Source organism: Ambystoma mexicanum, chromosome 2p, assembly GCF_040938575.1.
Source record: "Ambystoma mexicanum isolate Mex_15411 chromosome 2p, UKY_AmexF1_1, whole genome shotgun sequence".
Classification (NCBI taxonomy): domain Eukaryota; kingdom Metazoa; phylum Chordata; class Amphibia; order Caudata; family Ambystomatidae; genus Ambystoma; species Ambystoma mexicanum.
The window spans coordinates 730,039,786-730,058,663 of NC_090923.1; the positions used below are offsets into that span (position 1 = coordinate 730,039,786).

Below are 18,878 nucleotides of genomic sequence, written 5' to 3' on the forward strand. Positions count from 1 at the left end.
GGGTCCTCCCACCTCCTCCTCCCAATCTTGTCTCAATTGGAGCAACTCCTTCCCTGCCCTTACTCGCAGGAGCTCATTTATCCTCGATATTTCGTGCCCGCCCTCTGATACATCATACATGGTTTCCAGGGAGGCGTCTGGGTCTTCCGCTAGCACTGTCTCGGGCCATCTTTCTCTAGTCTTTCTCACAAGCCTAGTGTAGGTTATATATTGGCCACCATGTACTCCCGTCTCTTCCTGCAACCTCTGAAAGTCCACTGCCTCCCCTTCCTGCCATATGTCCCCGAGGGTGGCTAAGCCTACCTGTTCCCAGTATCTGCGGACCGATTCAAATAGTTGAGGGTCGCTCCCGCACAGCCCCGCCAAAGGGGCCTGCTGGGAGTACGGCTCCGAGTCCCCCCCAATCTTCCATGTCCTGTGCAAGATCTCTCAGCCCAGCCTCAGTAGCCGCCCCTTGCCCACCAATTTGTCTCTGCACAACCACACCACTTCCATCAGAAAGTATGGGGCTGTGTCTCCACGCAGGAGCCTGGCTTCTGCCGAGTCTTCAGCCGAGAGCCACCTGGCCACGTACTGCAGCTGCCCCGCCAGGTAATAGAGTTGAAAATTAGGCAGGCCTATCCCTCCCCTGTCACATGGGTTCTGGAGCTTGCACAGAGCAACCCTATTCCTAGAGCTGCCCCACACGAAACCCCTGCACACGCTATGAAGTTTCGCGAATAGGCTCCTAGGTATCAGAAACGGGACGTTTACGAAGAAGTGCAAAAGCCTAGGCAGGACCACCATCTTGAGCAAGGCCGCCCTCCCCATCATGGTCAGGGGCAATCTGAATGTCACGGGCTGCCATGGTATTGACAGGACAGGCAGCCTCTGCACCGGGACATTCGTATATCTGCCCAAAGGGAACAGACTGGACTTTCCAGGGTTCACCGATATGCCCGAGAGGATAGCGTACCGTTCTATTACCTCTAGCACGTACTGTAGGTTTTCCTCTGGGTAACGCAAATAAAGGAGCATATCTTCCGCATATAATGATATCAGATGCTCTCCACTGGCAGTGCTTATACCCACTTCCCCATATTGTTGTCGCAGGCATATTGCCAGCGGCTCTAATGCCAGTATATATAGCATGGGTGACCAGGGACATCCCTGTCTGGTCCCCCTGCAAAGTTGCCAAGAATCTGAGACTGTGGACCCTGTCTTGACCCTCGCCAGCGGGGTGCTATAAAACAACTGGACCCATCTGAGGTATCCAGGTCCCATTCCGTACCCCTTCAGGACCGCTTTCAGCCAGGGCCATCGTACCGAGTCGAAGGCCTTGACCGCGTCTAACGACACTATAGCCAGCTCGCCCGTGTCTTCCTCAGTTTGGTCTATGACATGGTGTAGCCTCCTGTGGTTATCGGTGATGTTCCTACCTGGAACATATCCCGTCTGATCTGGGTGTATCAGTTTCTTAATCACCCTCTTCAGTCTATTAGCCAGCACCGCCGTGAGTATTTTGCTTCCCTGGTTGAGCATGGATGTTAGGGAGAATTCTCTGTTTAGGCTGAATTTCCCTACCTAGTGAGTCCCCCAGCAGCTTTGCTGGATTTCTGGGGTTTCTTTTTTTCTCCTGCCAAGAGTGAGACTCTTTTACCCTCACTCTTGGACCTGTTGAAGTGTGTTTTCTTGGTTAAACCTTGTGTTGAATGGGCTATGGGGTCTTTTACTCCATAGGGCCTCATGTATTTTTGTGATATGGGTTACACAGCACCCTCTGTGCCGTGACCCAGGGGTGTCCTAGGGACTCCCCAACATAGACTCCATACCCTGGGACTGACTACTGTCTCCCAGGGCATGTAAAGTCACCAAAGACTTTGCTAGTCTTGAATCCTGAACAGAACCAGTACAAACCATCATATTGTGGACGTACTGGCTGGGGCAATTCGATTGCCCCAGGGTCTGTTAGTCGAGGGGGCACGTCTCCGTCCCCCCTGATCGAGTTTTGGCTGGTGGCAGTGGAAACTACTTTTTATATTCGACCGCGAATATTTCCCTATGGGATTTCCCATTGTTTTAGGCTAACACATTTAATTATTTATTTACGGTAGCCTTAAACATACCGCCGGTTTATATATTTATTATTATAACTCCGGTTGGGACTTTTTGCCAAAACTTGATTCTAAAATGGCGTTGGCGTTCGCCTCTGTAACTCTGACCCAAAGTGGAGCCCTTTGTTCCACTTTTGGCGGGCTTCTCCACAGAAGCCCTCCAAAGTGGTGCCACTCTGTCTGGGGTACTTAGGAGGGGTGGAGGGGGATTTAGGCACCCTGGACTGAGTTACCTTGGTAACTCAAGTCGCACTCCGTCCTGATTGGCCCAAGTGGTGAGCCGGCCGGCTCACCACTTAGCATGTTTGAGTGACAGCTAGGCTGGGTGAATGGGGGTTTGCTGCATAAAAGCAGAGCTTTGGGGACTGGAACTTCAGAAGTCGCCACAGGACCAAGAATCCGACGAGGGAAGAGCTGAGCCGACCTGCTTCGACGACACCACCCGGTGGAGCCCTGCTGAACCGTCTCACCACTTTTCCCGACGACCGAGGAGAACTCTTAACGGAGTGGCTCCTTCCCTTGACTGGTGGGGACAACCAGTTTTCGCCTTCTTTTCGCTTCTCGAGGTATCTCGTGGCCGCCTTGCCCGTGCCAAGCACCCCGGCAACCGGACTACCACACTTTTACCCCTAACCGCGAAAGTCGGTACAACCCTTTAACCGGAGGACTCCGCGGCTGGTTTCTTCCCGGGCAGTGCAACGACCTTCTTCTTCTGCTCTTCAGCGAGAACTTCTTCTCCCCTGACCGACGTCGAGCCTTGCTGCCACTGCCTGGAACAACTGCCACCGCTGGAGGATCCTTTCCGCTTAAGGTACCGTGTTCCGCCTGGCTTCCCTTGCCACCGACTGTACGGGGTAGATTTAGCCCCCGGCTTTCGAACCTGGGAGTGCCTGGGACACCCTGGCTAAACTTTCTAAGCCACTCTAAACTCCTTCTAACTCTTTGCAAGACTTTGAATCCCTAATAACAGTGTGATCTTGGGCACATTTTTCGCTCCGGCTACTCTAAGAGTGGGCCCTGCCTAGTGACTTTTGCTCACCTGTGACTTTGTGCTTCCTTGAGCCTATTGCAAGTGTTCTGGATCTTAGAGTGGTGTGTTTAACCCATTTCTGTTTCTTTTTATCCCTTTCTTGAACCTACTAGAGTGTCATCTAACGTTAAGCGCTCACCTCTGTTTTAATTATGTGGTGTTAACTTAGAGTTGTCTAGATAGGAGTAAGGGTTGAAACTGCTTTCATTATAACTGTGTTTGAAGTGTTTTTACTATATTTTGCTAGAGTGATTTCAACTTATGTGTGTTTAATAAATAAATAACTATATACTTTTGAAACCAAGCTCTGGTCAGTGTTTGCTTGTGCTATTGTATTGGAGTACCTATTGTGTATACTTTACATACTGCCTAACTCTTCTTGAGGGAAGTCTGACTGCTCAGCCACAGCTACCAGGTAAATCTGGGTGGTGCAGACTGCTACCAAGTGGGTTTACTGCTATACCTGTAGTCTTAAATCTTTTGCAGTGTTCCCCAAGGGAACTGCACAGGTTTCTGCCTAACAATGGACAACGGTCTGTAAGACCCGCACTCCACGGCCGGCTTGCCTGGTTTCAGGAGTGGGATGATTACAGCCTCACGGAGGGAAAATGGGAGTTCTCCCTGCTCATAGGCCTCATTGAAAGTGGCAAGCAGTGGCTGAAGCAACTCTTGCTGGTATGTTTTGTAGAATTCGCTGGGCAGCCCATCCGAACCCGGCGCCTTGCAAGTGGGCAAGTTCCGAATCACTACCTCCAGCTCATCCGGGGTGACGGGTGCGTCTAGCTCAGTGCGCTCTAGATCATCCAAGGTGGGCAGCTCAAGTTCCCCCAATGTGTCCAGTATGCCTTGACACATATCCTCCCCCGTGTCCTCATACAAGTGTCTGTAAAACTTAAGGAATTCCTCATTTACCTCTTTCTAGGTGTTGCATATGCAACCTCTCTCGTCCTGGATCTCACTGATCACCTAGCGGGGGGGTCTCACTCTTATACAGCCAGGCCAGCAGTCTGCCTGGCTTGTCGCCCCCTGCGTGTATCCTCTCCGTATATTTCCTGTAGTTGAGCCTGCACAGTCTATCCCAGATTGCGCTGCAGGACAACTGTAGCTCCTCTACTTTGGTTCTATTACCATGAGCGGTGCTCTCGCAACGCGTGAGATCCTCTAGCTCCCTTTCCACCTCCTGAAGTTCCCTTTCTACCCCCCCCCTGTAGACCCTTAGCTTGGGAAATAGCTACCCCACGCACCACCACCTTAAAAGCTTCCCGCAGTGTGCCCACAGAGCTTACGCTTCCCGTATTTATATCAAAGTACTCTTCGATGGCATCCCTCAGGCCCTCCCGAAACCACTCGTCCTGCAGAGCTTCGGTCCTAAGTCTCCATGTAGGGATCTGCGGTCGTGGGGGCTGGTGTCTCCAGTCCACCACCAAAGGCGAGTGGTCCGATAGTACTCGGGCCTTGTATTCCGCCCCTTCTATGTCTCTCACTATCTCGGCTGTTACAAACATGTAATCTAACCTTGTGTGCAAATCATGTGGCGCTGCGTAGTGTGAGTACTGTCTATCCGTGGGATGCAGCCTTCTCCACGCATCCTCTAGGCCTAGGTCTTTCAGTAAGGTACTCGGCGCTTTAGCCGCCGGTGCCGTTTTTCCTGCCCTGTCCTTGGACCTGTCCATTCTGGGATCTAAGGTACAGTTGAAGTCCCTCCCTCCCCCACACTACCGTACTCCCTGCCAGGGAGCCAAGTTTACCGTAGAGGGTCCTAAAGTAAGCCGCTGTATCATTATTGGGGGCATACAAATTTATGATGTGTACTTCTCTGTTTTCGAAGAGACCCGTTACCACCACCATTCTACCCTCCGGGTCCACCGTAGAATCAAGCACCCGAAACGGTACATGGGGCGCCACCCAAGTAATAACCCCTCTAGCATACGCCGAGTACGCCGCCCCCACAACAGTGCCCTTCCATTTCCTCCTGACCACCTCCAGCCTTTCCCTAGTGAGGTGGGTCTCTTGCAGCAGGGCTATGTCTACGCGCATCCTCTTTAAATACAACATCACTTTGTTACGTTTAAGGTAGCTGTTGAGGCCCCGTACATTCCAGGTCACAATTCTGAGATTACCCGATGCCATCTGGTCGGTCTATCTCCATTCCATCGCTTCCCATAATGCTCCCTACGTAGGGTCGTTCCCTGGCTCTTTCCCTTCTATTCACGAACAGTGCCCTCCTCCCCCCTTCCCCAACTTCACAGCACTGCACACAACCCCCCCGTCCACCCCCTCCCCCCCATCCTCCCCGCCATCCCCCAACAATAGCCCAGCTCCATCCCTGGATCTCAGGCCTACCCACGTCTGGACCCGTCTCGTGTCTGAGAACGAGGACCCTGCGGGGTGTCACCAATCTAACAGTGTCCAACTAAATATACTACTATTGGGTGCAGAGGTTGCTCCCCAGAAGCTCCCAGTCGTATGTTTAGGAGAAGTGAATTCAACGGGACCCGCCGGCAGATACCGTGACTCCCCCCCACCCCCCCCACAAGCACAATATCATACTATATTCCAGTCCCAATGTCATAACTATGGCCTCCCGGGGGCCTCTGCAACGTGCTACTTCTCTCCAACCGCTTCTGTCTGGGCATCCGATTCCTGAGGTCGACCTTGCATGTCCAACCATTCCATCGCTTCAGTCGGCGTCTCAAAGAAGAGGGATCTGTTCTTATGAAACACTGTTAACCTGGTGGGTTGAGCAACATGTAGCGGTGGCCTGCTTCTCTGAGCCTCCTCTTCACCGTTCCAAAGTTCATTCGACTCTGTTGTACGAGCAGCGTATAATCCGGATACGCCGTTATATTCGCTGACCCCCTTTCTATCGTGCCTCCTTTCTGGAAAAATTTGAGAATCTTCTCGCGGTCACGATAGTTCAGGATCTTCGCGATCAACGGCCGCGGGGGGGCTCCTGGGGCCGGTCTCCTGGTCGGGGCCCTATGCGCCCTTTCGACCGCGAACCCCTGGGTCAGCTCCCCGCCTGTAATCTCCTGCAAGAGCATAGTTTCAACGAAATCCATGGGTTTTGATCCTTCCATTCCCTTCAGAACCCCCACTATGCGAATGTTGTTGCGCCTGGCGCACCCCTCTGCCTGCTCTGTCCTCCAAATTGCCCACTCGTTGCACGAGGGCATGAAGCTCCTTGGCGTGAGTATTGCACGCCTCCGTGGTCGGGGCCAGCTCCTTCTCCAGGTGCACTCCGCGATCGTTCGCACGTCCTGGCGCAACAGGTTCACCTCTTCTCGGACCGCTCCGATCTTAATGTTTAGGCCCTCTTGCAGCTCTTTTATGGCCAGGCCCAGCTTCGTCTCCCAGGCCACCTTCAAGTCGGCAATTGCCGCCAGCACCTCCTGGATAGTACCCGGTGGGTCCATCGCCGCCGCGGGGGTGTCTTTGCTCTTGCCCCCTTCCGCGCCCGAGGGCGACCTAGCATAGGCCTCCATCGTGGGCTGTTTGGTCCGGGGTCGCACCACCTTGGAGGACATCCTGCTGGGTCGGTTGGGCCCACGCGCCCAGCTGTATCCTCGGCGCTGCAGAGTACACCACGGGATTCACGCGCCGGCCCCTTCACAGCGAGGTTCTGCTGGACCCGGGTTCACTTTGCTAGCCCGCCACGATCCAGGGCCTCCTCAGTGGGGGCTCGCCCTTATGTTCTTGCCTTCAGCCAGAGGCGCATGCGACATGTCTATCTGGTTGGGCTCGCCCACGTTCCGACCAACTTTGTCTTCCTCAGCTCCACGGACCATTTATGGCCTTTGTCCGCAGGTGGCCATCTTGGGTGCTGCCCTTCCATTGCGTGACCACCACCTTCTTCGAAGTCTAGTTCCGTAGATATGCAGTCACGCTAGTGGGGAGGGCACTCACCATGTGCCCTCCACTTTCATGCGCCCTTGGATGCACCGTGGGCTCGAAAGTCCGCCAATAACCATCACTTCTTCCCAGGATCAGGATCGGATCATCGGGAGCTCCTCCAAGGAACGTCCTTTCACGTAGCCATCAAGCCATGCCCCTTTTTTGAAGTTTACTCTTATTTTTTCGGTCAATTCGAGCCTCAAGCTCCACCGATTCTTCTTCCGATCAATGGGGACCCGTTTCGGAAATTTCTACGCCCCTCAAGGGTGGGTTTTCATCAAATTACGCTTCTCTGAGGATTCTGGAAGACCTTTGAGGCCTACTCGTTTTGGACATGGCCCAGGACAAAGGAGATTCGATGCCTGCTGGATCCAAACTATTCAGGAATTGCCCAGCATGTGGACTGCAGGACGTCTTTAAGGAGGACGAGCACTCCCGGTGCCTCTACTGCCTACATGCCGACAAGTCCCACGTGGAGGACTGTGCATTCTGCAAGAACATGTCCGCCCGGACCATCGTAAACGACTTGCTGACTGGCTGGAGACAAAGAGCCCGGCAGCAGGTGAGAAGAAGTCCGAGCGGTCTTCTAAGACCTTTGAGGGCGCTCTGGCAACAGGGGCCCAACAAAAGGCAAAGCACAGCGGGCACCGGGAGCGCCGTTGGTTTGGGCTCCTCGACTGCCAGGCAGGGCGCAATGTCACTGACGCCATCATCCACGAGGCAACGCTCTGGCTCTGTGAATAGGAAGTCGGAGAATCCCGAAGCCCTGATCGATCCCGACGGAGAAAGCCAAGGGGGGGAGGGGGGGCAGGCGGTGTCCCTCCCCCTAAGGTGAAGTTCTCAGACGTGCCCAAGGTCGTGAAGGCCCTGATTCACCCGGCTAAGGCCTCGATCGAAGGAGTCGTGGCAGCCCTGGCGAAGCCGGCGGAGGCGGAGGCTACCCCAGTAGAGACTATCTCCGGGCCTAGAGTTTCCCTGCCACCCCGGAGGGAATCATCTTTCCTGCCTATCGAGGACACCCGTAAAACCCTGGGTCGAGAAGGGGGGGGGGCACGGTAGCCCTGACGGACTCAGATACCTCCTCTGAGGATGAACTGGCTGGCGTCAAAGCTATCCTGGACAAGAAGTTCGAGGAGGCCACGACCTACGGGAAGGATCCCGATGAGGTGGACGTAGAGAGAGACGGTGGAGCCGCGGGCCGTGGAGGAAACGGAGGACCCCACTCCCCAGCTGACGCTCCCATCGCAACCGATGCCTATGCCACAGGACAACTCAGGAGCAATCTTGATGGCTTTGCAGACCCTGTGTACGGAGATAAGGTTGCCCTTACCCCCAACGGACGATCCAGCGGCACCTGGAGCGTCCAGGAGCCCACCAAACAAGCGGAGACTAATCCATCCTCCCCCTCACTGCCAGCCTTCACCCTCTTCCCCTCTGCCGAGGGACGAGACAGAGACGACGGGGACTGACGACGACTGAATGGATCTCCATCACCTTCCCCCACCCCCCCCCGGGCTTCTCCCCCCAATGGAATTGGCTCCTTTCACGCCATGATCGCCAGGGCCTCTGAGCTTTTCCAGCTGTGCCCCGAGGAACAGAAGAGCAGGATTTCTTTACCAACGGCGGCAAACCAAGAGGAAGATGGTACTCAGTCCCGCTGTTGGAAGACCTATGGGACGAAGGACTGTCCCTTTTGAATAACCCGTCCACGGCCCCTGCTAAGAGACCGGTACGAGAAGTACCACCGTGTCCCGGAGTCCGCTCCTATGTGCCTCAGGGCCCCGGATTCCATAGTCTCCGCAGCAGCCAAGAAGAAGGCGGCAGGGGCGACGGCAGCATCCTCTACTTCCCCGCCGGACAGCGATGGAAAGAAGCTAGACGTTATGGGACACTGAGCCATCTCGTCAGCAGCGACGACCATCAAAGTGACCAAGGCCTTCGCGATCGTGTCCCGCTATGATGGGGAGCTGTGGTTCAAGATTGCCCCTATCGTAGACTTCCTCCCGGATGACAAGAGGGAGGAAGCCCTGGAGATCCTGCAAAAAGGCAAGGTGGCGTTGGACCACGCAATCATGGTAGCGACTGACATTGCTGATACCGGATTTCGCCAGATGGGCAACAGCGTTTGCCTGCGCCGGCACGGTTGGCTTGGGGCCTAGAGTTTGCAGGCCATCAAAGCAGACACCGAGACGGCCCGTGCCTTGGGCACTCTCCATCAATGACGGCTGTACTTTCGGTCCTCCGGAGGCAAATCCCAAGGTGCCTCCAAAGGATTCAGCAGCGGTTCATCCTTGTACCGACGAGCTGCCTGTTTCTCGTTGCAGGAAGCGTACAGAGGCCGCAACGAGGCCTGTGGATACCGCCATCGCCAAATAGCCCAGGGTGGCAAGGCCTCGGCGAAACAGGTCTGAACCGGTCGGGATGTCGGGCCCCCACCTAAGCACACTGGTGGGAGGCCGGCTGGCAAACTTTATCGGCGTGTGGGAGTCCATCTCCACCGACCGTTGGGTGCTGGATGCCCTGGCCCATGGGCACACTCTGGAGTTCCAAAGGAAGTGCCCCCATTTCCCACCTGTGGCCAGGAAAGAAAACCACGTTCCACAGCTTCTTCTGGAGGTACGAGCCATGCTGAGAAAGGGCGCGATAGAACTTGTCCCAAAGAGGCTCTGGGGCTCCGTAATATACTAGCGGTACTTCCTTGTCCGAAAGAAGACAGGCGGGCGGCCCATCCTGGACCTTTGACGCCTCAACAGATATATCAAAGAACAGAAGTTCCGGATGGTTACCCTTCAGCATGTGCTGGGACAGCTGGAGGAAGACGACTTTTTAACATTGCTGGACTTGGAGGATGCTTACTTCCACATCCCCATAACACAAGGGACATCGAAAGTTCCTACGGTTCGTGGTCCAAGGGCACCACTACCAGTTCAAGGCCCTGCCCTTCGGGTTGAAGTCGGCTCCAAGGGTCTTTACCAAGTGGCCTGGCACCGGTAGCGGTGCGGCTGCCCCCTGTGTCTGCAGGGGATCCACGTATACCCCTACCTGGACGATTGGCTCATCCGAGCAAAGTCAAGAGAACTCGCCGTCAACCACACAGCGAAGGCAGTCCGCCTGCTCATGGAGCTGGGATTTGCGATCAACTTTGCAAAGTCTCACCTGGTACCGTTGCAGGACGCTCTGTTTCTGGGAGCCAGACTCGACACAGGGGCGCGGTTGGCCTCGCCGTCGGAGGAAAGGACGTGGGCCATCCTAGGCAAGGTACGATTGGGTGAGGTCCATCAAGTCCCTGCTTGGAATGATGTCATCTTGCATCTACCTCATGCGTCTGTGCAGGTTGCAGCCACTGCAGGAGTTCGACGTCCATTGGATGCAAGCAACGGGAAGCATCGAAGACCAGATCCCACTCAACGAGACTTTGTCAAGTGATCCGATGGTGGGGCATCCGCTCATCTCGCAGTGGGCATGGACTTCCAGACCCCAGCGCACCAGGAGACAGTGATGACGGACGCCTCCCTGGACGGATGGGGAGCGCACACCGGAGATCTCCACGCAAGTGGCCTTTGGCTCCCGGAGAAGTCCCTGCACATCAACGTTCTGGAGCTCCGGGCCGTGTTCTGGGCCCTCAGGTCGTTCGTTCCAGTCCTCACGGGCAAAGTGGTACAGATCTTCACCGACAACACCACCACAATGTTGTACATCCGGAAGCAGGGGGGCACCAGATTCCCAGCCCTATTCAAGGAAGCGCAGGATCTGTGGCACTGGGCCATCGCCCAGGGGATGTTCCTGGTACCTTTTCATCTGGCAGGAGTGAAAAACACTGTCGCCGACTCACTCAACAGGGAGCTGCGCTCTTGCCACGTGTGGGACCTTCGGCAGGATCAAGTGGATGTCCTATTCCGATGGTGGGGAAACCCCCAGATCGACCTGTTCGCGATGGCGACGAACACCAAGATCCGGAGTTTCGCCAACAGGTTTCCCTAGCCGCGGAGCATGGGTGATGCATTCTCCTTCCCCTGGGACGGCCTGTTCCTGTACACGTTCCCACTGTTGCCGTTGCTTCTGCGACTCCTCACTCAACTCAGACGGTCCTGGTGCAGGATGATGGATGATCCTCGTCGCACCGGCGTGGCGGAGGTAGATCTGGTTCCTGGACTTTCTAGACTTGTCAGCACCCCCGCCCCCCCCAGTCAAACTGCCGACAGGTGCAGATCTCTTGTCAGCCCCTCCCCCCCCAGTCAAACTGCCGATGGGTGCAGATCTTCTCTCCATCCTACATCATGACCCGGGATTGCTGAACCTGCAGGCCTGGCTCCTGCAGCACTAGAGTTTGGAGGCTTCGATATCCCGGCGAATTGCAAGGAGGTACTTGCATAGGCCAGGGCGTCCTCAACTCTTAAGTGTTATGGACATAAGTGGAAGAGGTTCTCTGTCTGGTGCCGTGCACAGATCATCAACCCTCTACGGATTACGGCCCCTCAAGTGCTGCCGTACTTGCTGAAGCTGGCCAATGCGGGGCTGGCACATGCCTCCATCAAGATCCACCTGTTGGCTATCTCCCGCTACACCAGAACTCTGGGGCGGTCGTTGCTGTGGTCTCACCGCCTGGTGAAGGAGTTCATGAAAGGACTGTTCCGATTGTTCCCGCCGGTGAAGGCTCCGGCCCCAGCGTGGGAGCTCAATGTGGTGCTGTCCAGGCTCATGGGTCCCCCATTCGAGCCCTTGCACTCGGCAACGCTGAAGTTCCTATCGTGGAAGACAGCATTTCTTGTGGCCATCACCTCCGCATGACGAGTGGGAAAGATCCAGGCCCTCTCCTGTAAATCTCCATACCTGACATTCCACGAGACAAGGGTAGTGCTGAGGACGCACCCCTCCTTCATGCCCAAGGTGCCGTCGGACTTCCATCTCAACGAGCCCTTGGTGTTACCTGTTTTCTTCCCTTCGCCTTTGTCGCCGGCTGAGAGGACTTTGCACTCGCTGGATGTGGCTAGAGCGCTGAAGTTGTACTTGGACCGCACGAAGAGTCTTCGGAAGACATCACAGCAGTTTGTGAACTTTGGAACTGTGAACCAAGGGAAGGCCCTCTCGAAGGCTTCCATTTCCAGATGGCTCTCCGGCTGCATCATGCACTGTCACCAGTTGGCAAACCGACTGTTGCCTGGCCGTCCGAGAGCCTATTCAACCAGAGCGATCAATGCTACCAAAGCAATCCTGTCTGGTGTGCCCCTGCTGGACATCTGCAGGGCTGCTACGTGGAGGTCGGCACACACCTTCACGAGATTCTACTGCGTCGACCGGGATTCCAGGGAGGAGTCCAGAGTCGGCCAGCCAGTGCTGCGCAACCTGTTCACTTGAAGGTGAGCCTGGTGCGGAGGTAAGAGATGCTTAATGTTGAGTTGTTGAAATGCTTAATGTTGAGCCTTGCCACCTCCCGTGGTTGTGCATGTGTGTACTGCTATGTATTCTTGTATTCATGAGCATGTGAATCCATGCCAGACCCCAAGCTGGAGAAGGATCAAGTTACTTACCTGTAACTGTTCTCCAGCATGTCTGGCATGGATTGATGTGAACCCTCCCAACTCCTCAGCAAGCTCTTCTCTTGGTCCTACTGCCACTTTTTCGTGCTACCAAATCTGAAGATGGCTGCCAGAGGAGGGGCTTAGGTAGAGGGCAGTCATTGGTTGGGGCAGTATGACCCAGAGACCACTGATTGGTTATTAGTAGAAAGACAGTTCAGAAACTAAACTGATTTTTTTCTTTACCGTGGATTCCCAGCCAGACCCATGCTGGAGAACAGTTATAGGTAAGTCACTTGTTCCTTCAAAGTCAATGAAAATAAATCAGAGTCCAGCAGTAGTGCTGGAAGGCACAGTACAGAGAGGGTAACATTGAAAATGTCCCCAACAATTGATATGACCAGGCTGCCAGGAATGACTTCACAGAATCTATAGCTACAATTGTGTCAGACTTTTGTGAACCTAATGTTACTCTTCTAAATTTGTATGTGATTTTCTTCAGGTTGGAACTATGGCAATGGACAGCACCTTGCTGAAATATAGTGCTAAGGAGTATTTCTTCAAGGCAGCACTCTGCCACTTCTGTGTGGACATGCTCAATGCGAAGGTGAGATGAGTGTTGTACACCGTTCTTCTTTTCAATTATTAACTCTGGGTGAAGTGTTTTTTTAAAATTGCTGCCAATTTAAACAAAAACAAATATCTACCTTACTTGTACTATCAATAGCTTTAGCTTATGTCTGTCTTCTGACCTGGACCATATTCAAGTCTCTTTGCTCTGAGAACAGCAAACATAGCTGGTTATTCCAGTAAGGTAGATGGAATGGTTGGGAGTGTTGCCAGTCGCTATACTAGAAGGTAGTACCAATCGGTACTCATGATGGAACATAATGATTTCTTATCCATTGTTGGTAAAGTGTATACTTTGTTGCAAGTCCACTTTCTTCATTTGTGTGAATGTTTACCTACTGCATGTTATAGTAACTTCTAAAGAGAAGCTGTAAGGGGGCATTGCCCTTTTTATAAGCCTTCCAGCCACTGATGCCCCTTTCCCATGTATTGTATATGTGCCCTTGGGCAGAGCTGTTGACTCCCTCGTCATTTGGAAGAGGGAGAATTTGGAACATACAGCCCACTCAATCCCCATTTTTGTGAAGATTACAAAGCTGGATATATAACGGAGCTTTAAAATGTGATGCCCAGCATAGATGAACTTACTATTTTTCCAAATTGTGCATCAGCTTTGAATATTTAGAGTAGGGTTTCCAGAATCACTTTTGGATAACCCAAGTGTATACAGGCCGCGCTCCATACAACTCTGGTATCTCTCCAAAATACTGCAGGAGTACTGGGATGTATAGTGGCTAAACCACGTATTCAGCTGCACACTACTACTAAACCAGCAGTGATCCCTTTCATAAAGTTGAAACTGACAAAGCCTGACAGATATACCCCCTTTGCTTCTTTTGGTAGCGTGAGTCGAGGGCAGACCATGGCTTCAGGAGGTATGTGAGCTCATTACATTAGCAATCCAAAAGGCAGAAGTACTGTAGTTTCAAAATAAAAGAATGTCCAATCAAGATTCTGCAAATATTGAGACTTTTAATCAAACTGTGCAATCCACTAAGCAGGAAACGCAAGAGAAAACTACCCTTGTAAAGGAAACGCAGAATACAGATGCTTTGTGAAAGGGCACTCTGGGCAGATGAGATGGGGTGTTCAGGCAATATGTTCAGAAAATAGATTGACAGCCATGTCACTGTTCAGGGATATGTCTTTGAAGAGGAAAGGAGAGAAGGGGATTTAAATCACTACAGTCCCTAAGAGTGGATCAGGAGGACCAGGGCCTCAATACTTAATGTTGTTGTCTTTGGGGCTCAACACCGTTGAGTCTGCCTTTTCGGCCTTGATCTGATAGGTTAAATACATTGGGGCCGAAAGGCAATTTTGAGGTGGAGTTGCTGGAAGACTGTGGCCTCGGGTGACAAGAAGCAGAGAATGGCCTTCGGTGGCTGGCTCGAAACCGTGTTGGGGTGTTTATTAGAGTTCGAAAAAGCTGGCGATCAGAAGACTGCGTCCAGTTTGCATAGCACATCTAAGATGCTGCAACGACAGCTTCAGCATTGATTGGCACTTGGGGGTGTAGAGGTGGTCGAGGTAGGAAAGCACAGAGGTTGTCGTTCAGCAGTGTGGACAAAGTTTAAGGCACCCAGACCGGCATTGAGGCAGTTGGTAAGCAGGGAGAGCCAGGGCTTGCATCCTTGGTTTTGTGGTTTTTTGCAAGACCCAGTCCAGAGTCTCGGTTTCAAGGTACATCCATCAGTTGTGCACTTCCACTGGATGGCATCGACAGGGGCTCCTTTACCTCCAGTGCCGGGTCCTGGTTCCAGTGCCACAGACAGCAGAGGCGCCTTGGTCTTCTGCAATTCACCCCCACTTCTCTCTGGGGGATAATGAGGGGACCAAGCTCTCCTCTGCATTGGCTGACTTCTTTCTTCACCTCCCTGACAGACTGTATCCCCAACTGAGGTGCAGATGAATGTTTTGTTCATCAGAGAGATGAATCCATGGAGAAGAGTATTTCCTCTCCTAATAAAGGCAAAATGTCAGTGGATTGGCAAAGCAAGACTGGTGTGTGGGTTCCCATCCAAACTGTTTTAAAAATGTTCCTTGCCTTCTGACATCACACCCAGAGTGGCTTTGCTCTAATAAATGGGGGCCATAGGAAGAGGTAGAGCCCTAGCAGAAACTAAGATGGTGGAACGCTTCCCTCAGCCCACCTATTCTTCTTGGCTACTTTAACTCGCCCTGTTTCCGTGCCTACTAACTGGAAGGGACTCCAGTGGTCCGCACACTAGTGTGAGACTGACTTTGTCAGTGCTATCTTGCTTCCGAGGAGACCTCCTGGGGGAACTTCCTGGAGGGAGGAGGGTTGGCTTTCCTCTGGGAAGAGGCATAATCCTGGTCATTCTACATAAGTTGTGTAGACAGTTGAACCAGACACCAATACACAGAAGTCCTCTCCTGGCTGGTCCTGGTCACAGAGCGGACACTATTGTGATATCAAATTGTTTGGACTGTATACTTGTATGACCTTAGTTGTCACCATGCCACAACTTGGCATGGCTTCTATTTACAGATTTATGTCACAAGACTGAGGCGTACAATTATTACGTTTTCAAAAAAGTGCTGCAGAAGATTAAAAAGCCACCTCTGCAGGAACTTTGTGTTCCTGCAGATGTTTGGAATGCACATGTAACCTTTGAAACTGCCTGCTGCCACTGCAGGCTTCTGGTTGATGTATGTAGACTGTCAGCAAAGGCTCGTGTTTGCACTATAAGTTGGACATGCGTGAGAAACCTGGGGGTATTCTCCCAAGTAGACCTCGGGAATCCCTTATTCTGGTGGCCAGAGAAGAACTGGCCCCTCTTATCCAAACCCTAGGGATATACGAGCGGGGAAAGATCACATGAGTCGGGGAACACAGTACTGTATCGGAGAAGAAGAGGACAACAAGATCCCTAAGGTCCTGGTAGGCTGCACTCCATCTACCTCCCAGCCTTCCATTGAATCTCTCCGGCCCCGATCCAACGGCCCCTCTGTATTCAACAAATCCCCTATGCTCCCAAGCCCTGTTACACCCATAAACTCTCTCTCCCAGAATCCGTTTTCCTGTGTCCTACCCGAATACTCCTGATCATTCTTTTCCTCATCCCTCTGGTCATTATTTTCCGAATTCCCAATCAAAATTGACAAAACATTACTGTTCCCATAGCCCCCCCACCCCCTATTCAAGTCACAAACCCCACAACGTTCATGTTTCCAAGATAACCAACTTCCACCTTTCGTCTTGCACTTTAACCCCTTCCTTTTCCGCCCAAACAACTTTCACCCACCACGAAACGGACTAACAGAGCTGTTTACATGATGGGTCCCAACACAAGAGTCAGTTGACCAGAATCTCACACACACACACACACACACACACACACACCTACCTGACAGCCCTTTCCCTTCGCCACAGGGATAAAAGGTGGAGCACGAGAGCACAATACGAGCAAGGCAGACCGCACAATGAAGGAGCTATCTGTTAGGCAGAATTATTTGCAGTACCCTTTGGGAACACCACACACAATTAAGACTACAAATGACAGTACAAATTCACCTTTGGTACAAGCCTGTACTACACAGTAAAAGTGGTAGCCATGCCTGAGCAGCCAGACTTATCTCAAGAGCAAGTGAGCAGTATCAAATAGTTACACAAAGGACATCAATTACTATGATTCAAACAAACACTGACTCAAGGTTTCTGAGTAAAAGAATATGCATTTATTTACACATCTGTTGTATAATATCTCACAAAAGTAAGTAGTTTAAAAATCACACTCTTAATACACCACACCACTCCCAATAAGTTCCAGACAAGACAAACTAACAAAATGAAGTGGGAGCAAAATGGCACTCCAGAAATTTAATAGGGAGGGAAAGACAAAGTAAGGCAGAAATTGAACCACACCAACAGGTAAGTACTCAGGGCAGTTGATCAAGAGGAACCACAGTGATAGAATCAGGTATAAAAGGCTTAGGTCCAAAGTCAATAGGTCAAAAGTTTTTTGCTCAAGATCACACGGTTCAGGGTAGTTTGCGGTAAAGTTTGTGCCACGAGTTCTGGATGAAGTTGGTCGGCAGAAAAGTTAGTTCAAAGAGAAGAGAAGGACAAGCCCCCGGATTGGAGAAAGATTTCACACTTTCACCGCGGCTGAACGAAACGAACAACCGGATTTGCACAGTACCTTAAAACGGAGAGGGAGCTGTAGCTGAGGCAGACGTTACTGGTAGTTCCTGCAGGCTCACAGCTCCTGAAGCGACTGTCAGGCTGACACGAAGTAGGAAGACTGGAGGGTCCTGCACTACCAAGGGAAGAAACCAGCAGCAGAGCAAAGCAATTAATAAAAGGTGCGCTCCTTAAAACCCAAGCAGGGTCCGACCTTCCTGGCTATCCGGCCCACTGTAGCTCTGTACAGCAAATTCGACCAGAGGGGTCCTGGCTTGAAGTTTGGGCGAACTGGTTGGTCCAATCAGCTCAAGGGATGAAGATTCCTGGATGATTCTCTGTCGTTGGAGTTTGAAGATTCGGACCTGCAGCAGGGCTTCACCGGGCGGTTGTCGTTGTAGAGGTCCTCTTCTGTCAGCTCCTCGTCCGTTCCTTCGTTCCAGTGGCGTCTCTGCCTTTCCAGTTCCAGAGACCTGCTTTTTATGCAGTTTTTCCCCCATTCACACAGCCGGGCTGTCAATCACACAGCAGGGTGGCTGCCCTGGCAAGGACAGTCACCCAGCCAATCAAACAGGAGTGCGACTTGGGTTACCAAGGGAACCCATGGCAAGGGTCCTAAGACCCTTCCCTCACATCCTGCCTACCCAGACTTTCAGGCGCCTTAAGGAGGGCTTCTGTGCAGAAGCCTGCGAAAAGACGGTGAACAAAGGATTCAAACCTGGTTTGGCACGCAGAGTGAAACACGAGAAAGACTTTAACAAAAATATGTCGATAAGCCCAGCCGGAGCTGAGAAATCTATTTGGTCCAGCAGGTTTATGTTCGAGGCTAATATAATAGCCTAAAACAGTACCATGGTTATTTAAGATAACCGCGGTATGAAAAATAGGGTAGTTAACACTGCCACCAGCCAAGTCTTGATGAAAAGGGAGCGAAACAGTGCTCCAAGATAAACAGATAAAAAGGGATAAGAATGAACCCTTTCCAATACTCCATGTAAGATGGGGTGTACTGGGTCTGTGATTTTAAAGAGACTGCATAAAGTTAATGGCAACTTTACATGTTTCTGGGAGACAGTAGTCTGTCCCAGAAAAATTGAGTCAGTGGGAAGTCTAAAAGACAACCCTGTGTCACTGCACTGAAGGTGCTGTGTATCGCACACAAAAAATTATGCCCATGGAGTAGGTGAGGCTCCAGAGCCCAAGATCACACAATTGGTAAAAATACACACAGCAAAACACAATAAGAGTGGGGAAAAAGGCTCACACTCTTACCAGATGAAAAAAATAAACGCTAGAAATCCAGCAAAGCTGCTGATGGACTCAGTAGGTAAGGGAAATTAGCCATTTTGGAGAATTCTCCCTAACACTATCCAGGCACGGCAGTTCAAGAGGAGGAGAAAGGCGGTGAGAGGTTGACAAGGAGAGAAGCGACCTTGCCCTTTCTGACCCCGACCCGCAAGAGCTCTGTGGAAGAAAGTATAAGACTGCGAACAATAGCCCAAGTGTGTTGCAGCAGATGTCAATGGTACACAGAGCGTGACTACGCTGATGAGCAGGGCAGAAGGAGACAC

General features: G+C 52.2%; 1 protein-coding gene across 1 annotated transcript in view; it reads left to right on the forward strand.

Moving 5' to 3' along the window:
• The window catches only part of NAPA (NSF attachment protein alpha), a 433,641-nt gene that overhangs the window by 264,084 nt on the left and 150,679 nt on the right, over positions 1–18,878 (forward strand). Inside the window, exon 8 of the mRNA XM_069644342.1 lies at positions 13,036–13,140. Coding sequence (XP_069500443.1) covers positions 13,036–13,140 — 105 coding nt within the window. The remainder of the gene's footprint in view (positions 1–13,035; positions 13,141–18,878) is intronic.